Source organism: Ochlerotatus camptorhynchus, unplaced genomic scaffold (assembly GCF_037179485.1).
Source record: "Ochlerotatus camptorhynchus isolate MF236.1 unplaced genomic scaffold, CSIRO-AGI_Acam_v1.1 ptg000222l, whole genome shotgun sequence".
Lineage (NCBI taxonomy): Eukaryota > Metazoa > Arthropoda > Insecta > Diptera > Culicidae > Ochlerotatus > Ochlerotatus camptorhynchus.
The window spans coordinates 5,592,722-5,615,791 of record NW_027040712.1 but is presented as its reverse complement, the minus strand read 5'-3'; the positions used below and the strand labels follow the sequence as shown (position 1 = coordinate 5,615,791).

Sequence of the window (23,070 nt, the reverse complement as noted above, 5' to 3'; positions counted from 1 at the left end):
TAACTCTCCAGTCTGGACAGCGTTTAACAGAGTATTTTTAGATGTATTTCGTTGTGCTCGAGCAAATTTTTCGTGAGGACATAACGAGAATTTAGCTGGTGAATAACAATAATATTCGCTGTCCAATTTCACGTTTCATACGCAAATTTAACTATAATTATTTAAATCTCAACAGTTAACCAGTGTCTGGCTGAAAATCTCCTTAATAAAGACAACCAACCTCAACAATTAAATTCAACACGAATCTCAATACTTCCCACGCTTTTCTTCGTGAAGCGCTCGTGTTTATTTACATTGCTCGATTGGAACCGCGTTTGACGGTTCGATTTGAACTTTTGGTTTCAGTCTTCGCGCGTCTCTTATTTAACATCGTCTCTGGTATGAACAATTTGGATAGTTGGTAAAGGATTGTGATGATAATAAACAATCGGTGTATCCCTCAAACAATTTTCAACTTGACAGCTCAGCCCAACTAACGAAAGCCTTTCACTAAGTGAGCTAAATTAATAAACAAGAAATCTGTCTGATTGCATGGCTGCCAACAGCAGAAAAATAAATATTTCAGAAAATAAAGTTGAAATGTTGCTTGATAACATACTAAAAACCCGAAGTAATAGCATTTATTCTAATGTTCTAAAAAAAATTAACAAAAAATACATTTATTTTAGAGATCTATAAAGGTCTTCGCATTTAAAGCTTATTGCTTATCACTCATAAGCTTATTGTTTTCTCTCAACTTAGTGTTCTATAGATGCACTTCTACAGTTACTAATTGAGAGCTTTCGATGCCTGTACTATTTTTACATTAGTATACTGCCCATAAATGCATAACTGTCCCATATGAATAGGAAATCAAGCAAAGATGGGACAATTATACGAGTATCGGCAGTATAACTGTGTGGCAAGTACAATCATATTCTATGCCCAGGGAAGTTGAGAAATTTTCCAACCCGAGAAATTCCTAGATCTGACCGGGAATCGAACCCAACCACCTCCAGCATGGTCTTGCTTTGTAACTTCACCTTTACCGACTTAGCTGAAGGAGGCCCCGATCTCAACAGGTGTCCCCCTTTTAATTACATCTAGCAGTATATCGTGTACGTTTCAAGGTTCGGTGTTTTTCCATAGCTCGATATCCTCGCTAGCTCGAAGTCCTCTATAATAATTAGATTGGGATAGATGACATTTTTTTCTGTAGAAATCGACACTAATCAGTTAATCACAAAAGCTTGAAACATATAAACTTCTAGATTTTCCAACGGCAATAAATATTGAAAGCGGTTCATCAAAAGCTCCTAATGAATAGCATTCAGATCCCACTAGACACACGATTCTCGTCAGCCCATGTGGATTTCCTTTACAGTCGACTACCGTCGCCGCCACATTTGGATAGCACTATGGTAGGTACCAGATTATCATCTGTAACAAAGTAGACAGCAAAACAACCAACCGTGCAAATGTCTAACCAAATCCAGTCTCAAACACGCATAACTCATTCCACACTTACCCTAATCCGTTCCTTGGTATGCTGATCCGCTGCCGTGGAGCCGACGACGGTGGCAACGATTCCGATTATCGCACAACAGCAAATGAACCTGAAACGGCAGAGGGAAAGAACAACGACGGGACCGGTGAATGGAATATCGATTAGTTTAAATTAAACAGCAAATTACAATTAAAACTACTGACAGCAGCTAGCGAGCAGCCATTAGCCGCTCTCAATAAATCTCCCCTGTGATGGTCACACTCGATTAGGTATGTTGGAAGGGAATCCGAACGATAATAACCGACTGTCGGCTGACTAAATAAGATTGCAAATGGATGAATCCACACTCAATTTTCAAATCATTATCAAATCATGGAACAGTGAGGGGGGGAGAGTGTTAGAGCTCACGTCGACTTGCGAAATGAATCAATTGTAATCTATTGGAAAGACCCGCCACCACGCGCGTGGATGTGACAATTGCGAGACCAAGCTATTTGGAATCAATTAAGTGGAAATTTAATTCTTTCGATAGAATCATTTGTCACTCTTGGGACACCACCACCGTCAACTGTGCTGATTGATGGGCAACGACCGACGTTCCGGTTCGTTTCGACATTGACGATTGGTGAGTTTTATTGGGCTATGCTGAGCAGCAGCCAAGTCGGGTGGTAAGCGACTCCCACTGTTAAACTGTGTCAAAGGTCTTGCCAGGAGGCGAAGTGGGTACTTCAAACTCCAAATAGAAGGTAAACATATTAACAGTGTTCAAACAGTACTGGAATTTGTTTGAACATCAAAATGGATTGTTTGAAAGCATAGCGATCAGCGTGCGTCAATATTTTGGTTGGAGTGTTGAAATTGAGAAGCGGTTTCAGCGATGTTTGTTTTCCGATTAAAAGACTCCCTTTTGAAAGTATGTTGCAATAAGTAATCACCCTTAGTGTCGGTAATATAGCTGTTATTTTAGCAGCTTTTCTTTGAAAAAATCATTGATAGGTAATTCTCGATTCAAACCTTATGGTTATAGTTTAAATTTATTCAGATAAATAGAGTTGAAAATGTCTTAATGAGGTAGTGCACATTTTCATTAATTTGGTTTGAGGAAAAAGAGTCTATATCTTCTGAATTGACAGAATAATATTATATCATTTGAATACAAACTCTGGCTATCAATCTTTTAAATTTGTCGAACCTCTTAACGAAATATCTTTATGAAGAGCTTTGAGGGGGTTGGTTTATTTCCTTTAAATTCCGTTATAATTGCTTATATTTTGACAGATACGCGTATTTTGTCTACTACTTGCAGACTTCATCAGTGCCAAGTACTCAACACCATTAAAGAATCCATCTTTTATCTACTATTTAAACTCTTCTGGCTACCAGTTTTATTCCAATCATTTACATAATAGTCGGCATTATATCTCCATATGATCAGCATTTTATTTTCTCTATCAACTATACATAATTCTCGTTGGTAGTTATATAATGCGTCCACAGCAAGTCATATGCTGCAATGTTACTTATTTCTAATGATAATTGAACTGGAAGCAAACAGTGCAACGCACATGCCTAGCGTTTAGAAACCTAAGGGCTTAAATGCGATGATCAATTCTCTCTATCGGGTTTTTCTTTGAATTACTACAGCTAGATAAAAAAATAGAGATTATTGCAGTGTGATTTTACTTTTTAATTAAGGTTGCAATTACTATCAAAAACAACAGCAAAAACACCGAAATATTTTAAACCACGCGAGGATATTAGGAAAAAGAAAAATCAGTGAAAACAATCAACCATTGCAGGTTCGGTCTTATGATTCTAAACGCAAGATGTAATTTTAGCAAATGATTTAAGTCTATCGTTTAATTTTGTCGAACCTCTTAACGGAATCCCTTTATGAAGAGCTTTGAGTGTGTCGGTTTATTTCCTTTCAATTCCGTTGCTAATTGTTTATCTTTTGACAGATACGCGTATTTCGTGCCAAGTACTCAACACCACTGCTTTCGTATCTGTCAAAAGATAAGCAATTAGCAACGGAATTAAATGGAAACAAAGCAATAATTTCCAATTTAACCTTCTTCTCGATTTTTTTCCAATGCACCTTAACAATATTTATAAGACGAAAAACAACTCTTCACTATTAAAAAACTAGCATACCCGAACGATAACCCAAATGATACAACTATCCCATAAATGGTTTGGATGATACCCTGCGCACGTCGTGTAGCAAAATAACCATATAAATTTTATTAGGTTTCCCAGTCATTCATCTATCAGCAATAAAAAAAAAACAATCACGCAGCACTTGCTTCATCCCAAAATTCAAACCAACCAAAGAACATTCCTAATAGCTCCTAATCTGTTTTACTGGTCTCCATTCATTTCATGTTCATACATATGCCAGACAACATGCTCAAATTTGCTGTGAAGCTACTGTACGGTATTAGCTGAACATATGCATTGCAAATTTGATTCCACTCGTCCACAATCGAGTCAACTTATCATTAGGTCAAGGCGCCGAGCGCAGACGAATTTGACACTTGTTTCTCAACACCCGCATTCGCATTCTGGAGGAGCACATTCATCAGCATTTCCATCAGAGCTGTGCAGATGTATAGATGCAAAGACATATGCCATAACTAGGACCTTATTCACAGTCAAGTGTCAGTCTAATGATCAAATTCTGCACGCTGCTATTTAGTCTCCAGTGCAATAATGCCTTTTTGGATCAGTTTCAGTTAGAATGCATTAGGAGGTTAGCAGAAGTCTCCTTCATCGAGTTCCCTAACATAAATTTATTGAAGGTCTCGGAACGTCTGCTTGCAATTCATTCTCTGCACTTTGAACTTGCTGCCGAGTACTCAAATAATGGTGTGTGAAACGCCTGGCGGAAAATTTGATTCCAATGTTACCATCCCACCATTATGGTTGGCAAGAGCCAAAGTGTATGCAAGTTTAAATTGATTTTCGTCCACACGTTCTTCGGTACTATTTTAGAGCTTGGTAATGCAATTTTGAATTTCATTGTACACGGCTTCAACGTGGGAGAGGGAGTCCTTTTCGCACAGATACAATCAGGGTGGACCGTAAGAACTGCAGCAGCCACAACCAGCAATGTTCCTTCCAATGCAACGCAACCATTCACTTGCATTGATACGGGGTGAAGTGTGGTACTGTGCTGCGCTGTGTTCGGCTGCAGCCGTTGGTTGCTGCCTAATTTATTTTGACTGGCCATGTTCCGCTGGTTGGACACATTTTCTTGCAGTTGTTACCACACAAAATGGGCAACCGATGCATGATGCTGAAACGGAAAACGCACTGCGATGGAACTGAGTCGACTTATAAAATGAAATAAGTACCTCATGCTTGTGATTATCTTGCAACGGGTAGCATATGCATCATAAAACATGTTACTGTAGATCACCTGTTAGGAATACGTATTGAAATATTTAGAATATATGCTTGAAAAGCCCAATCCATCATTTTTGTGAAATGCCCATAATTAGTTTTTCCCGACTGTTCTATTGATTTTTAGAGAGCATAAGCCTAAATAGCATTCTAAAGTTCAAGATGATCTCTTCCTAGAGCTATATCACTTCTCAGTAAGTCATGCTATTTTTAATTTTAGGTACAAGAAAAATAATAGCAAATACACATGATAAGCAGGTCATGAAAATGTGCATGAGAAAATGTATGTGAAAATAGAATCTAGCGACCGGCGGGATTTAAACCCAAAAATCGTACTACGGGCACCTACAGTTGTGTTCGATAAAATAGTAGCGCATGCCGATTTTCATACAAAATGGTCAAATTTGACATTTTTTTTTTCTTTTTTTCTTTTGCTGCGTATTTTTCGTCAGCGAATTAAACTTTTTTTTGCTTCGAATTTGTTAATTTGCGTACTGAAATTTAGTTTCAAGTGTTGATAAAGTTATCATTTAGCGATATATCGTGTTTTTCCTGTGTTGAGGCGTCCAGTTTTGAAGCCATATTTGATTTAAAAAAAGAGTAGAAAATAGCAAGTGAAAAATAGAAACATGCAGTGATAAAAGAAAGAAGCAAGAAAGAAAGGTCCGCCTTGATTCGATTGACCTTGAATTTAACCTCCAAAATCTACGTCGCAGATTCAGTTCCATTGTTTGGTGTCGGTTTCATTGCCTCCCAGGAGCCCGGTTCTCCGAGTTCGGATGCCACACTTTCGGCGTGTAGTTCTATTGAGAGATTCGTCACCGTGGACGAGTTTTAACCCGGTTGGTGAATTAGCCCGGGAAAGTGCTGATAATGTGTCCGTCGCGAGTTTTGGTGGTGATTCTGTGGCAGACGTTGCTTTAAATTAGCAAGTTTTCCGCTTGCAAAAGTGTTCGGCTGCTGGTCTCTTGCCGGTGTCGGAGATTGCGACTAATCTGAAAAATGCCTGGACGACTGGACGGGTGTAACTGGTGGCCACGAACGGTTCCTGGGGAAAGCACTAGACGCGAACATCCTCCAAGGCATGGCAGTGCAAGAAAATTTATGTTCGGAACTACGTAACCCATGGATTGGAGGATCAAATTAACATGGTGAGACCAGTCCAAATACTTTTTACAATAAAAAAAAACATAAACTTAATACGTGCCAGGATTCAAAAGAACATTTTGAAGCTGGAAGTGTGTGTGTAATACTAATATCCAATTGATAGAGGTAATACATACATGCGGGGCTTATTGTAAGTGAAAGTAACCTTGGAATGGGCGTGACTCTCCACACATTCTGAAATGGGTTACTGGATCTGCTTCTAACTCCCGGACTAAAGCTATCTACAATGACCATAAATGCGACATTGTAGAGAGAGTTCTTCTATAATAACACTGCCGGCCAGTGGGGGTCAAAGGAATACACACACACACAAAATGGTCAACTTTGACATGATGTAACTTTGTTAACTTATGATCAATTGAGCTGAAACATTCACCAAAGAACTACAAATATGTTCAATTTTACGATTACAAAATATTAAATTTTTGGAAGCACCTGCCGAAAAGTGAGACACCAGGTTCAAAATTGTTAAAATTCCGTAAGATTTTTTTGAATTACTTTTTGAATTAGATTCATACAAACAAACTTGCTTTTTTACAAGAGGACAGTCGTGTTATGTACACAAAATCGACACGCATTTTGCAAGTCCGGTATTATGACAGTTACAATAAAAAAAACTTTCTATTCGCTTTACAGTCTACTAGAATTCTGCTCATCCCCATAATAATCTCTTCAGAACTACCTTCAAAATCAGTTCTCATTACTTCGCAAATTTACCTGAAATTTCTAGTTAAATTCCATTGAAAATACTCCCAGAAACCTATTATAATTATCCCTAAAATTCCACCTTTTTTCGTATTGGAGAGGCTTTCAGTCGTGGACTTGTTTGCCTCTACCTCTACATTTCTGCTCTACTCATTTGGCATTCTCATCTTAATTATCTATCCAATGCTTTGAAGTGTCAAAATCCTAAAATTATGTCCTAATCCAAGGGCAAGTTTTTTTCAGCTCTTTCAAATAGGCCATATTTCAAGTCAAAAATCTCACAATATTCAAGAATGTAAAATACCGGCTATGCCTCAAGGTTTTGAAAACTTTCTTTTTTAATCTTCAAAACAAAAATCCTAATCCGAAGATTACGTTGATTCTCAATAGAAGGAGGAGGAGGTTTCTACGTTTTTCTGCAATAGACGCATTTCGCGCCAAATCGAATCGAAGCTGGCAGCACCCTCTCAGATTTCAATAAAATTTTCTGGATGTGTAGACTTTGACTAAATAAGCACTAGTATGCAATCAGTTTTTCCAAAATTTATCTAGACTAACATTTGAGAAGGGCCAAACTTTTTCTGCCGATTTTTTTCAAAAAAATATTATGGAAAAACTCCAACAAAAATATGTTGTATGGATGAATTTTAGGAAATTGACCAAATTATCGAAAAAAAAAATACTGGAAAAAATTTCATTTGAGACCTACACTGAAAAAATCGATTTTTAAAATTTAAAGTCAATTAAAAAAAAAATGGCCATGTTTGATTTGGATGAAACTTTGCCTCAAGATAGGTAATTATGTTTACTACCATCCGTCCATACATCGCGCACTTTTAAGGAAAAAAGTTTTTCTTACGTAAACTTTTTCATGTCTGAACTGATTTTTTTAACGTACCATTTTTACACAAAACTAAACCAGTGAAGCTCAAAATCATCTCAGAACCCAATGAAGCTCCATTTGTGATTCAATTTTGTCTAATCAGCAACTAATTACTTGGATTAATCGAGAATTCCATATGAAAAGGGCTTATATCATTAGAAAATAATATAATTGATTATATTGTCTGCTACTGAGGCAAAATCCGATACTCCTATAGTAACTTAGAATTCTTAGCTCAAATTATCCATAAAGAATTAGGTATGAATAAAATTTAAATTGAGATCTTCATTCGAATCAACAACGATTTGGGAAGTCATCGTATCGCATCATAATTCTATATGCCCTTCTGTTATTTATACCTAAACCATTAACATTATATACCTACCACTTCATTCTACCTATGAGCACTATAAAACTAAGGTTGATTTCATACAAGCAGCAGTCAATCTGATAACGAAAGTTGTGAAGACAAGTTGTAGTAAAATTATTATCATGGACCAAAGTAGTAAACTAAGGCTCAAAAGATTGAAATGTTGTGCAAATATAAACAATCCGAGATGCAACCGAAATAAGTTACGGGCCTATCGTCAACGATGGTAGAAAAAATTCATTCTATGGGATATAACCACGAAATTGATGAAACGATGAGCATTTGTGAGTCATGCCGTAGCGTGATATCTCATAATAGAAGTCCAGTTATGAAAAAACGCCGTTCGGTTGGAAATGAAGTAAATATCCAACCGTCAACTAGTGGGCAGCAGCATAGTGATGATCCAGGTCCATCAATGAGTGGCCATCAATCCGTAGATGAGCTAGGTAAGAACAGTCATCCTGATGATTCTATCAACTTTTAACTGCTACCTCCTAATTACACTTATTAATTATTTTTTTTCTTCTTCTTTCCTTCATATACGGTACCATCGGTTCCATCATTGGAGTCAGTTCCATCAGCAGATGATCTGCAACACCCATGCAATGTTGAGAAGTTTAATGGCTTTGTGGAAACGTTGAATTTATCTCCAATTTCATCGAGGAACATGAGGAGCATGGATTATCGTTCAATAAAATCTCTAGAAATTACACAAGCAGTGCGAAAAAATATATTTGGCCTAGATACAGCAGACATTAGCAAAGTAGAGGCATACGAAGAAATGATTGTGCAGCTAAAGGAGAAGTTCAATTCCCCTACAGCTGACTGAAAAGATCAGATAACAGTATTATCAGTATTGCCAAAGTCTTGGTCCGTGAATAAAGTTGTAGCAGAATTCAACGCACCAACGTACATGGTGAGGCAGGTAAAGAGCCTTGTTAATGAGCAGGGTATTCTAAGCACACCCAACAAAAGAAGTGGGCATGGGATCAACGATAATACAAAAAATTAGGGAATTTTTTGATGACAATAATATTAGTAGACCTATGCCCGGAACAAATGATTTTGTTTCCGAGTTTAGAAATGGACGAAAAGAACAAGTTCAAAAACGCCTGTTAATGATGTCCCTCAAAGAAGCGTACATGATGTTTGTTGATAAATATAAAGATATTAATATTGGTTTCACTGTATTTACACAATTGCGACCAAAACATTGCATTTTGCATGATTCTACTGGTATACATAATGTATATATTTGTACAATTCCTGAAAATGTAAAATTAATGATCAACAGTTTAAGAATTATGTCACAAGATGCAATAATAGAAAAAATGCTTTGTAATATTTCTACTAGAACAACTGATTGCTTTTTCCGTGCTTGCGAAAAGTGTGCTTCCAATGAACATATTGAAGAGGAACTTACTTTGCTATTAGAATCAAATGACAAACAAGATGTTGTGTTTCAACAGTGGCTGAATACTGATCGTTGTAATTTGGAAACGATTATCAAGCCTGTTGATGAATTTGTTCCGTATCTCATTGATAAAATTAACAAACTCATAACTCATGACTTTATTTACAAACAACAGTCATATTTTCTAAGAAATAAAAAAGAATCATTAAAAGAAGGCGAAATTCTAGCAATTTGTGATTTTTTCTGAAAATTATTCATTCATTATCCAAAACGCTGCTGAAGGATATCACTGGAATAATTCTCAAGCAACAATACATCCATTTGAAGTTTATTATAAGAAAGACAATAAACTTGAAAATGTTAGCTTCATTATCATATCAGAAGTAATGACTCACGATACAGTTGCAGTTCAGTTGTTCACCTCAAAAATGATAGATTTTATAAAAAAAAACAGACGATAGATTTTTCTAAAATTACTTTTATGTCAGATGGGGCAGCATCACAATACAAAAATAAAAAAAATAAACTTTGCTAGTCTGTGTAGATTTCAGTCAAAGCATGGATTAGAAGCAGAATGGCATTTTTTTTTGCAACGTCTCATGGAAAAGGTAAGGTCCCTGTGATGCCATTGGTGGAACTCTCAAGCGAATGGCAAAGAGAGCTAGTCTTGCTCGAGATTATGGAAACACCATAACAACTCCACGAGAATTATATAACTGGGCAGTTGAACAAACAGATAAAAATATCACAAAACTTCGTTTCGAGTACATATCCACTGAACAGTACATCGAAATGTCAGAAGAACTCGAAGAACTATATAACAGCACAAAGACAATATCTGGCACACAGAAATTCCACAGTTTTGTGCCTATAACTGGTGACCAAGTAGCGGCAAAAAGGTATTCTAATTCAGAAGATGAACCAAAAATATTTAACTTGATTGGAAAAAGGAAAAAATAGCATGTATGAAAATAGGTTTAAAACATTGAAAATATATAAATAAATGATATATGAAAAATCTTGTCTTTTTTCTCTCACATATTATCAAATTTTGCATCAGAAGTAGACAAAAGAATAAGGGAATGATATTTTTTTTTGACCGGGTCTACATGTCCAAATAGTTTTATTGAACTCTGAGAGGGTGCTGCCAATTCAGAATACGATTTGGCGAGAAATGCATCATGAGTCCTTTTCATATGAAATTCTCGATTAATCAAAGTGAACTTAAGTGCTGATTAGACAAAATTGAATCGCAAACTGAGCTTCATTGGATTCTGAGATGATTTTGAGCTTCACTGGTTTAGTTCCTTAAAAGTGCCCATCTCGCAATGTATGGACGGTTGGTAGTAAACATTATTACCTATCTTGAGGCAAAGTTTCATCCAAATCAAACATGGCCATTTTTTTTTTTAATCGACTTTAAATTTTAAAAATCAATGTTTTTCAGTGTAGGTCTCAAATGAAATTTTTTCCAAATTTTTTTTTCGATAGCTTGGACAATTTCCTAAAAGTCATCCATACAACACATTTTTGTAGGATTTGTCATTTTTCCATAATATGTTTTTGAAAAAAATCGGCAGAAAAAGTTTGGCCCTTCTCAAATGTTAGTCTAGATAAATTTTGGAAAAACTATGTATGCAAAGTGGCATATTTAGTCAAGGTCCACACATCCAGAAAGTTTCATTAAAATCTGAGAGGGTGCTGCCAGCTCCGAATACGATTTGGTGCGAAATACGTCAATATTGTTAAATTGCATCAATTGCTGAAATCTATTTCACCATTCGATCAATTTCTTACCATACTAACTCAACTAGGAAAACCTCGAAATCCGAGAAAAATTCGGGATTTTATTTTCACCAGGAAAAACCGTGAATACGTCAAGTGGAGGACACACATAAATCTCAATTCTAGATGCTAGAAAAATCTCAAGCGATTGAATCTTCGAAAAACCTTCTATCATTTTTCGCATTTACAGCTTTCCCCCGAAGAACGCGTTACCCACTGAGTTGCACCCACCGCTTTGTCCCGGCGGGTTTTCAACCAAGCGCTCTGATTTTCTGCGAGTGACTAGTTCTCCATTAACCCAACTCACATGCAAAAAATCAGACCAGCTGGTTGAAATCCCGCCGAGAAAAAGCGTTCTTCGGGGGATAGCTGTACTTGCATCGCGCATCATCTTTTTTGATCACTTGCTAAGGTGGGCGCTATGCATGTCGATATTTACGATCGACAAATCGCCTACAATGAATTTTTCTTCATTTATCGTCAACAGTCGCTCGCCAGCTGGCAAAATAAATGGAGTGAAGGGAGTTTGGGACGATGGCTATTCTCGATCATCCCTAAGGTGTCGAAGAGTCCTTGGTTCAAGGGGTTGGATATGGGTCGAGACTTCATTCGTCTGATGTCTCGCCTCATGTCCAATCACTATTCGTTAAACGCTCACTTGTTTCGTGTTGGGCTGGGAGACAGCAATCTCTGTGAATGTGGACAAGGTTACCAAGACACCGATCACATCCTTTGGTCTTGTGCTGAGCATCGTGGAGTCAGATCTGAGCTGTGCGATTCCCTTCGGGCTCGAGGTAGACAACCTAATGTTCCAGTTCGGGATGTTTTGGCTAGACGTGATCTGGAGTTTATGAAACTCATATATGTTTACTTTAAGAATACTAACCTTAGATTGTAAGTTTGATTAACCTTGTGTTTAGTTTGTGTATTGTGCGTGTAGTTTTTTTTTAAAGGTTTGTTTTCAAGATGAATAGAAATAAGTTCATGTTTTAGGATTAATTAAATATTTGTATAATAAATCATATTTCAAACCTCCTTCTCCCTTTCCCCATCCAAAAAATTGTAAATCTCCACTAACCTCGAGACGACCGCGAGTAATCGGTTCAATTCCTTTAACTCTAGATTTAAGACATTAATCATGTATAATGCAAATGATAACTCGGCTCTGTAAAGTTTATTCGATTGAGCCTGTTTAAATAAATTAATATAAAAAAAAATCATCTTTTTTGCAGAAAATCTTCAGAATCGCCATCAATCTTCTTTCGAGACGAGTTTCGAACCCCTTCGGATACGGTTGTGTCTAAAGTTTGCTCTCTGTTTTGTGCGTGCTTTCGCTTTCATAGTTTTCGACTGCATTTGCGGATTAGCGCTGGCACTCTGCCTCCCGGACGGTTATACGTGTGTGGTGGATTGGTGGTTTTCTCGCTTTCCGAGAAGTTTTAGAATCGAGAAAGAAAACATGATTCATCATGTTTGCAAAATTGCAAGCATCAGAAGATTTGGCGCTATCTGCGTGGTTCGATTTTTTCTCCCGGACTAGAAAAGTGAAAATTTTAATTTCAGTTTATTTACGCAGTGATGAGAACGGCGCTGATCTATTGTTAGGGTTTTGCGATGTGCATTGCTTTTGTGCACGGAGTGACTTGAAAAAGAAAACCGAAGAAAAGTGATATTTGGTTGTTGTGTGTTTGGAGTCGCTGGAGGAGGAATTGTTTAGGGATGACTAGAGAAAAAGATGCGTTGAAGCATCGGGAATGCGCTCCCGGATGTAGTGATTTGGTGAGTACGTTCCAGTTGAAGATTGTTGAAAAGTGTATTTGTGGTGATGCAAATTATGGTTTAGATGACGCATGGCTTCAAAAATTTTGTGTATCCAAATAAAACATATTACATACTAAATACGCACAGGGCATCGTCTGCTGACCATTGCCGCGGGTATATCGTGGGAGTCCCAGGTACCCGGTTCAAGCTTTAGTTGGTGGCGGTGGCTCTTCTTGACCTTCTACCCCCTGAGTAGTTAGTGTGAATAAGGGCGTCTATGTGATATTTTGCTGTAGCTGTTGTGGACATCTAGTGCATCCTGTTCCCTTAACTTGTTGAGGACACCCTGTCTTGCCTAAAAAGTTACCCTTTTTGAAGTACTAGCCTTCACAACATAAAGGGCACCATTACGGAGCATGAGATTTGATCAAATTATTCGCAGTTCTACTTGTCCAACTCCCCCGGCTGGGTGAGGGATAGAGGATGACACTCACACACACAGAATCGCCATCAATCTTCTTGCTATCTACTTAGCGTGCGCGCAGCTAACCACAGAAAAACAAAATCTTTCCTGCATCGCCCCCTTGAAAAAGTCGGGAATTTTAAAAATCATCCAGGAAAATAATCTTGTTGCAATGATTTCAATCATTTCTGAGCATGACATAGATGGTAATGGCACATGGTTTCATAAAACCGATGTCATCATTTATAAAATTAGGCAGGTCAATACTAATCTTTTCGTTCGAACTAAAACTTCTACGCGGCAACAAATTTGTAGCAAGATGAACAAAAAATTACCTCAAATAAGGGTTTAGTAAATATATTAGGTATTACGGTCAAAATTTGGTCAAGGGAAAACGCGTGTAAATCGGTGAAATCGTTTATTTAAAAAATCAAATTAAATTTCTTTTTCAAGTTCAATTAGTATAAAATTCAGGAAAAATATTCAGTTAGGCTTCCGCTTTTCCAAATCCGAATTGCCTTACGCTTGACCCCTGCCATCAGATTTTGTACAGCCACCTTGTCCACCTTCTTCGCCGCAGAAAGCCAGTTTGCCTTGAACTGCTGCTCGCCCTTAGCAGTTTTTTTGGTCTTCTTTAGGTTCCGCTTGACAATAGCCCAGTATTTCTCAATTGGGCGGAGCTCTGGCGTGTTGGGAGGGTTCTTGTCCTTGGGAACCACCTGCACGTTGTTGGCGGCGTACCACTCCATGGCCTTTTTACCGTAATGGCAAGATGCCAAATCCGGCCAAAACAGTACGGAACAACCGTGTTTCTTCAGGAAAGGCAGCAGACGTTTATTCAAACACTCTTTCACGTAAATTTCTTGGTTGACAGTCCCGGAAGCTATGAAAATGCTGCTTTTCAAGCCACAGGTACAGATGGCTTGCCAAACCAGATATTTCTTTGTGAACTTTGACAGTTTCATGTGCTTGAAAACATCTGCTACCTTTCCCCTTCCTTTTGCCGTATAAAACTCCTGTCCCGGAAGCTGCTTGTAGTCGGCTTTGACGTAGGTTTCGTCGTCCATTACCACGCAGTCAAACTTCGTCAGCATCGTCGTGTACAGCCTCCGGGATCGCGCTTTGGCCGTCGTATTTTGTTTATCATCGCGATTTGGAGTCACTACCTTCTTGTAAGTCGATAGTCCGGCTCGTTTTTTGGCTCGATGCACGGTTGTAGACGATACACCCAGCTTATTTGCGGCATCTCGGAGAGAGAGGTTAGGGTTTCGCTTGAAACTACCGGCAACTCTCTTTGTCGTCTCAGCGGCTTCCGGTTTTCGATTTCCCCCCGATCCAGACTTCCTGGCTGTCGACAAACGTTCCCCAAACACTTTAATTACATTTGTTACGGTTGATTTGGCAACTTTTAGCGATTTTGCCAACTTTGCGTGCGAGTAGCTCGGATTTTCGCGATGCGCGAGCAAAATTTTGATACGCTGCTCTTCTTGCTTGGACGGCATTTTGACAACTGAAGAGTGAATTCCAAAATCAAAATAGGAGCAACATTCTACACACACACACCTTCAAAATGAGGGGTGTTCAGGTTTTTTAAATGCAAAATTGAAAGAAATACGTCAAGTTGATATTGACCAAATTTTGACCGTATCACCCTTTATTAGGTATTTATCGTTACTTTCATGATTTTTTTAATCAATTGGACGTATGATCCGGTGATAAGGGACGTACTTCGTTAATTGCAGAATCGAGCAAAAATTTACAACTGTGCATGCCCTAGCTAATTGCTGCATCGTTTAACTTTGACATAAGATTAACATAACTGTCATAATAGCAATCTTGCCAAATGTGTGTCGATGCTGTCCCGTTTCCGTGAATGAGCTTGTTTGCAGCATCGCTACACATTTTGCATGTATGGCATTATCACAGACCAAGAGACATAACACATTGAATATTTTTCATTTCATCTGTTGAGTATACTGTGGTGGGTAGTACGCTGAACAGATGGCGGTAGTGTGCAAACGTCAAACGCAAGGGTTAATGACTATGCGCACCACAGGTGGCACTACAACCAATAAAAAAAAGATTGACCGTTAAAAATTTGTTTGTACAAACATCCTCCACAACGACCACAAAACATAGAAACCCTAATAAAAAAATTAAAAAAATATTTTGCTATAAGGAATAAGACTACCTATTTCACGAAATTCTGAGAATCTCTATATCGTTTTGATATGTGAATATAGATATCAAATGAGCTCAAATTTTGGGAGTTTACTGAATGGTGGGTGCGTTAATTGAATAGGGTGGAGTCACTGAAAACGAGTTTTGAAATAGGGGAAATGGAACTAATATTGGCCAATGGATCTAAATATTGAGACAATCGATAAATGTATTCTATATTTGAAACCCATTGATATGCTTTACAATGGCTTGATAAATATCATCCAAAGATGCAAAGAATGGATTTTAACAAATAACAGATCGTCCGACACTGTGCTGCCCGTAGGACTCCGATCTGTTCCTAGCTCAACCAACACAGTGTGTATGCAACATTAGACACGGTAGTGAAACCTTGCCAACCATTCGACTCTTCTGCAGCTGAGTTGAAGCCATATCCATCCCAAAAAACGAATATCTTTCAGGCGGGATTCATGGGACCACTGCTAGCTACGTAAAGCCAAAAGCTGCTCCCCGGAACCACCGATAGCAAAATGCATATAATAGAAGGCCCAACTTTGCAAAGGCCATAACCCATTTTCAATTCCATCATTTGTTTTCCAACCATGCCCCCACTCATCGCTCTTGGCGTGTGCATATAGAAAATAGCCTCCTGACCGCAGAACAACCCAGTGTGGTTGGTTCCATGCACAAATTTGAAGAAATATGGCAATGAAAAAATAGACGGAACATCCGAAAGCACTTCGCCCATAGGACCACATCGCTTGCTCCATTTTTTCTTCGACAAACAACGTATGGAAGGATGAAATGAAAGCAAAGAATGGCATCGTAGTACATCATGAGCTGCTGGAAAGAACATCAACCGCACAACCCTGCCCGGGGCAAGGAAGCCGAAGCCGATTTCGTTGTTTGTACAGACCGTTCTGGCTGGCTATAGGTACTCGACTCTGGGCGCTGACTGCGAATAAGACGGGCCTTCCTCCCGTCGGCGAGATGTGCTTCTATTATCTTTATTACCCTAGCAAATTCAATAAAATATGCTTATAAAGTTATGGGAGAGCATACTCAGTCGAGCAGAGACAGAGCAATAGGATGGCAAGGAAAATGTGAACCGTTGTTCAACCGTTGTTGCCGAATGCGTTTGTGGTGCATTTTTGTGGGGGGAGGAAGATTTCGAAAGATGCATTATGCTGTGCGCGTATGGCCAAGATAAGCAGATTGTACGAGTGGCCTTGCACAATATGTCACTATTTAGGTTGGTCTATGCTGATGCAATTTTTGTTTTCCAAAATAATTGATTGGAGCTGTGAGTGTTGCGTAGAACAGTCTAGAAAGCTTTACTATCGGAGTGTTGACCACGAATTATGAAGGGTTTTTAGGCAAAAAAAAGGCAGAAGTAGAGCACACTGTTTCGTCAGTAGAGTATGTTACAATTTTCAGACAATTTCAATCTAATTTTTCTCATAGTGCTTTAAAAGTTGATTTTTAAAATCTAAGGATAGTTGGCAGAATATCTTTTTTTTTTGTCTTTTATATAGAGACTATCAGTCATACAATTTCAGCGGCCGCCATTTTTAATCATTTTTTCTATACTGGGGGTCACATTAAAAAAAAATCAAAATTCAGACATGTAAAATCCCAAACACGGACGCAACGATATAGCGCAAATCGAACATTGTGCCTGCTCACATGAGCGAGCTCAATGCTCGGTTAATCGCTCACCATTTCACCAATGAAATGAAGCGATAGTAAAAATGCTTGCCAAATCGTTTTCTTCGTCATGGGCAAGGACTACCATCGCATAAACTGGGCCCAGTTTGGACGCGTGGTAGACAGACACATCATAGGCAACCCACCGCTTGACTCCGTGGAGGACATCGACCGAGCGTTGGAGGGACTCTTTCAAGCTATAACCGTGGCTGACGAGGCGTGCGTCCGACGAGTTCTTGTGAGGGGTAAGTTTATCGCCATTGAGTTCCACACCCAACTCTTAATTCACCTGTGAAATGTTCGTAGACGCCAGTTTCAAATAACCGGAGATCTAGCGAGGAAACGTGAAATGGCCGATCTGAACAAGGAGATTTCCTTCCAGAATGGTCTCACTCCGAAACGAATGTTTTGGGCGGCTCGTCCAGAATCTTGACGACCGCTCCAGACCATTCTGGAAAGTTGCCAAGGTCCTAAACACGCACCCCAAACCCATTCCACCACTCAAAGATGAAAATGATGACGATCGGCTCATGTTCACCCCTCAGGAGAAAACAAATCTCGGTATGTTGTTTGATGAAAAGCTCCTATTCCACTCGCATGTGGAGAAAACCATAGTCAAATGTTCCACCTTGGTTAGGTGTCTGTATCCGCTGATTTGCCGCAGATCCCACCTCTCAAGGGTGAACAAACTGGCTGTCTACAAACAAATTATAGCACCTGCGATCCTATACGTAGCTCCGGTGTTGGAATCAAGTGCAAAGACTCACAGGAACAAAATCCAGGTCGCTCACAATAGAGTGCTGAGGATGGTACTATCACTCGACACAAGAATTCCAGACCTCCACCAAGAGGCGAACGTTCCAAAATTAGATATCAAAATTGAATATATAGTAGGTTAGGTGTATATAGTAGTTATAGATTAGTTGTAGTTGTAAATCTTAGTTATAAGTAGTCTCCTTTTTCGAATTCAAAACAAACCAATCCCACCAAGGTGGTCATACTCTTAAATAGGTCGAATAGGACTAGGAACTGTAAATAATAATTAAAATTTCTAATGTACTAAACTTGAAAAGACGCATCTGTGCCACTTGATAATGCATATAAGTAAACCAAACTAATACAAGAAATAAAGATCATTTAAAGTTAAAAGTTTTCTTCGTCATTTGCTTTCGAGCAACGGACGGATAAGCGTCGGACCGTGTATGAGTGGAACAGCACGCATTGCACCAATACGAAGACGACGCCACATTACCAAATATTTTTAATCTGTTTCTGGTTGACAGAAATCTGTAAAATAATCTGTATAAATTCTATGGTATGATCTTATTGCGATTAGTCGTAAATATACTTTGAGTTCATTTTAAATTCGGAAATAGTTTGTTCATATTTTAGAATCTTGAAGAATGACTTGAGCTTGCTTTCTAAAGAATTAATCTATTTAAAAGACTCCGAAATCTTGAATCTTGATTTTTTTTTTAGTGATTTTTATCTTATCTAAAAGTTTATAAGAATTTTGGAAAATGAAAAATAAGCATTAAATTTGTATGGATTATTCGTTGTAAAATGTTATGTTCGATGTTTCATTTTCTCAAATTCTTCTTATCAAACCAAATTTCAACTTTATATAAGCATTTGGCAGATTAAGAGGATTTTGAATTCGCTAGCTATTGCTCGAACCTATATACCTAAGTTTACACAGTATTTTTTGTTATAAACTTTGGGATGGTTTCAGTTGTATTTCTCTATTTGCAATCGTGTTCATATGTTTAATAAACTTTATTGTATTTTGTCACAACATATAACTTTTATTTGGATGTTTAGTAGAATTGCATAGAATATTCATTATTTCTGATAATACGCTAGTCAAATGTCTTCGACTCACAAACTGTAATAAATCAGCTTGTGGATTGTTAAAATGGCTTGTTTACCGATTCGACAAATGAAAAAAAATAATCATAATACCTGCTACCATGTGATATGGTTAATTAAACAAAAAGAATGAAAAACTTACATCCCTTCTAACGAGCAATCAGAAATCAGAACATTTGAGCATCAGAAGTCCATTCAAAATTAACGAAGATAAGTGAAAAATTGGTATTTGGTTAGGTACTCGTGTCTACTCAAAAGAAAGAAAGGATTATTTATGGATATTAATATATACAATCCAGAGTTAAACATATAGGAGAAATGGCTCTAATGTTAGCCTATGGATCTAAGATTGGGCCCATTGCTAAAAATCTGCTATTTTTTTTTATCTAGATGAAATTTGGGACGGTACTAATAATTGATCGCTATTTAAAATTTAGTCGATTGCTGAATTTATGTATGGGCCCAATTAGGGGCATTTAGGCCGACATTACATCCATTTCCCCTATTTCACTTATTTAAAAAATCAGAAAAATCTATAAATTTAAAAAAAAATCTGTAATCTGTATAAACAGATATCTGTATCAAAATTTTGATAAAAATCTGTATCATTACAAATAAATCTGTCACTAAGACGACGACGAAAGCACCCACATCGACCGGGCGTCCCACAATAGGAAGCATGACTATGCCGCCGTCATCCGGTCGGCATCGACTTGCACTGGTCTGCCCACCATTTGAAAAACAATCGGCCCTTTTCCAGGCTACCAATTCAACATATTTGTTCCGTCCACTAGCAGTCCTACGTCAAGTTTCCGTTCGTGTCCCTAGACCCTGACCCTTCTACTTTTGTTTAACCCAATCCAGAAAATCCCAGAAAATCAGTTTTTCTTTCGATTCCTGAGAAAATTTACTGGTAAAATATTAAGTCTATCTCATCATGAATAAAAATTGGACTATAGACAAATCCAAAAGGTCGATTGATACGGATTTTCGAGTCGAAATTTTTGGCATGATGACTAAGAAAAAAATGTTTTCATATGTAAATAAAAAAGAGAAATAAACTGATGGTTCTAGATTTATGATATCTCTGTCAAATATTTTTAGATACATCTAGTCGGTTTTTTTCAGGACTTTTAGATTTCCCTTAATTGAACCAACATAGAGTTTTCAGAATTTTCCTGAAATTCTCAGAACTGCATTGAAGACCCCGTAATTTTCCTGATGTTTCTGTCTCTCCCAAATTCTTTGAAGTTTTCTGGACATTGTTCTTGGAGCATCTGTAAGGGTCCTACAGTTTTTGTAAATTAATCGAACGTCCTTGAACTTTTCAAAAAAAAAATCTGTAGCTTTAGGAATTTCCCAAATGTTCCCCAAAATTATCGGATGCCTAGAATTTCTCAAAACTTTCCCGAAGATCTCTAACCTTTTTGTTATAGATCTTTAAACTTTCCAGAAGATTTTTTTGAAATTCTTGTAAAGTTCTTGAAGTTGAGGTAAGTTCTCGTATCTTCATCAAACTCACAACTTTTTTTTCGTAAGTCTTAAAGCTTACTCTTAAAGATCTTACCCTCCTCCCTAAGGACCTAACGTTTTCGAAACATACTGAACATTTTGGATCTTTTCTAACGTTCTAACGGGTACATTATTTTTGAACTCAACTAGTTTTGATTTATAATGAAAAACAAATCATTTTACGCAGCAGGTTACTTACTAAGATATAAAAATTTTACCAGCAGCTTTCAGTGTTTAAGATTGGCAGTTAGGTACGGAAAATTGCTGTTGAGCACTTTGCTTACTGTTTCACTTTATGATTCACCGATTTTTTTTTTACACTTTCACGTCTATTCTTGTCGGCTTGTCGGCTCACGAAATTTTTTTATGTTTCAAAATACCGGTTTTTTTCACATGCCAGTACTGGTAGTTCGGTGCCTGAAAATTACCCAGTATTACCGGCTACAAGTCATAATTCCCATTTTTTATTGAGCACGCCAATCTATTTACTACGATGATTAACTTAATTGCCTTGCAATAAGTTTGATATTATACAGTATGTACAGAATTAAAAAAAAAGTCTTCATCCTGGAAAATATAATTTTCAGTCGAGAAATTCGAATTGAGAAAAAATAGGTTTTCAAGAAAATAATGATAAAAAATAGCATATGATATTAGAATCGTGATTCGATTATTTAAGATTTTGGTTTTCTTTGTTCTTTTTAGAGCTATCAAAATATCATTGTAATAGCAAAAATTTGTTCTAATAGCAAACTAAGCTATTACCAACCGGTGGAAACTAACGATTTTAAATTGGCTCACTACTTGACTAGCCTATTGGTCCCAAGCAAATCGATTAACGTACCCCATTTAAGTCGAACTTCTAGTACTACACTATGTTTGTTTTGATTCGCTATGAAAGTTTGACAGATAAAATGAGGGGTTCGAGGATTTTCCTATGGGGTGCATCGATTAGCTTGGGACCGAAGAGAGTACCAGAGCTGAGCCAAAAAGTTGAGCACGTTTCTTCGGGACCTTCTAGTCTTAAGGCCCACGCACATTAGATCCGGATCGGACGCGTTGCGGCAAAGGGACAGCTAAATTTATTGTCTAACTGTCAAATTTACGTCAACGCAACGCAAACGGATCTAATGTGGGTGGACCTTTAGAGTTACTTCTATGCTTGTAGCATAGAGGTAACTCTAAGACGAAAAGGTCCCGAAGAAACGTGCTCAACTTTTTGGCTCAGCTCTGGTACTCTCTTCGGTCCCAAGCTAATCGATTCACCCCTCGAAACGTAGGAAAATCCACCCCCACCCCTCATTATATCTGTCAAAATTTCATAGCGAATCAAAACAAACATTGTGTAGTACTAGAATTTCGAATAGAATGGGGTACGTTAATCGTTTGCTTGGGACCAATAGGCTAGGCAAGTAGTGAACCAATTTAAAATCGCTAGTTTCGTATTGATTGTTGCTTCTAGGCTGCACATTTTCAGCATTACAGGCGCATATAATTTCGTTCATTTGCATCCGTCCAAGTTTATAAAAATTCTCAAATGCTGGTTAAAGTCCGAAAAAAGCGAAATAATTGGCCAATAAAAAGCTTGAGATAAGACATGAAATAGCTTTAGAGAAGGCTGATATTACGCCAGGAGAGAAATTTCAAACCAAGAAAAAATGAATGCATGCTCTGTTTTACCGAAATAAAAAGCAGCAAATCAAAAAAAAAAATATTGGTGGCTTATCCCTCTATCTCTTTCTTTCATACACTTTCTGTTTGGTTTATATGGAATTTTTTTATTGTATTGATTTTAAGATTCGAACACATGATTTTAAGTTTAGTGATTATTTTTGCGCGCCTATCATTTTGACACCACTGTCTATGATCGAACTAAATGATATTAAAGATTGATGTTTTGTTTACTCTTTGACATTCAGATACATGGAATAGAGGAGAATGCGATGAAGGCTGTTTGAGATTGGGGAAAAGCATGTATCAGGTTTAATTGAGGCGTCTTGCAAATATGGAATTACGCTAAACAAAATAAAGAAGGATAACATCGAACACGGCGATCCCATCCGATGCTGTTAAATTTTTCTACCGGCAAATCGCAAAACTCCTACAGCGAAGAGTTGTCGAATCCAAATAATTCAGATCCTTCGGCTCCGTTTCCGGAAGACTTTTATCCACCCATTCTAAAGAAACTCTTTTTCTAAACGGCCTTCCTGCTGAAGTAGTGATGATCTGTTCCTGGTCTTCTCCTCATTTTAGCGGTGAAGATATTCTGCAGTTGTGTTTTTACCTATGAATTGTTTTTATAACATAAAGGCTGGAACGCGCAAAAATTGGTCGACAAAAAATCGTCGTCAAAATTCATATC

The 23,070-nt window shown here is 37.7% G+C and overlaps 1 protein-coding gene across 1 annotated transcript in view; it reads right to left on the bottom strand.

Moving 5' to 3' along the window:
• LOC135703800 (uncharacterized) overlaps nt 1-23,070 on the bottom strand; it is a gene marked incomplete at its 3' end in the record, with an annotated part of 203,932 nt that overhangs the window by 103,366 nt on the left and 77,496 nt on the right. Inside the window, exon 2 of the mRNA XM_065225123.1 lies at nt 1,508-1,595. Coding sequence (XP_065081195.1) covers nt 1,508-1,595 — 88 coding nt within the window. The remainder of the gene's footprint in view (nt 1-1,507; nt 1,596-23,070) is intronic.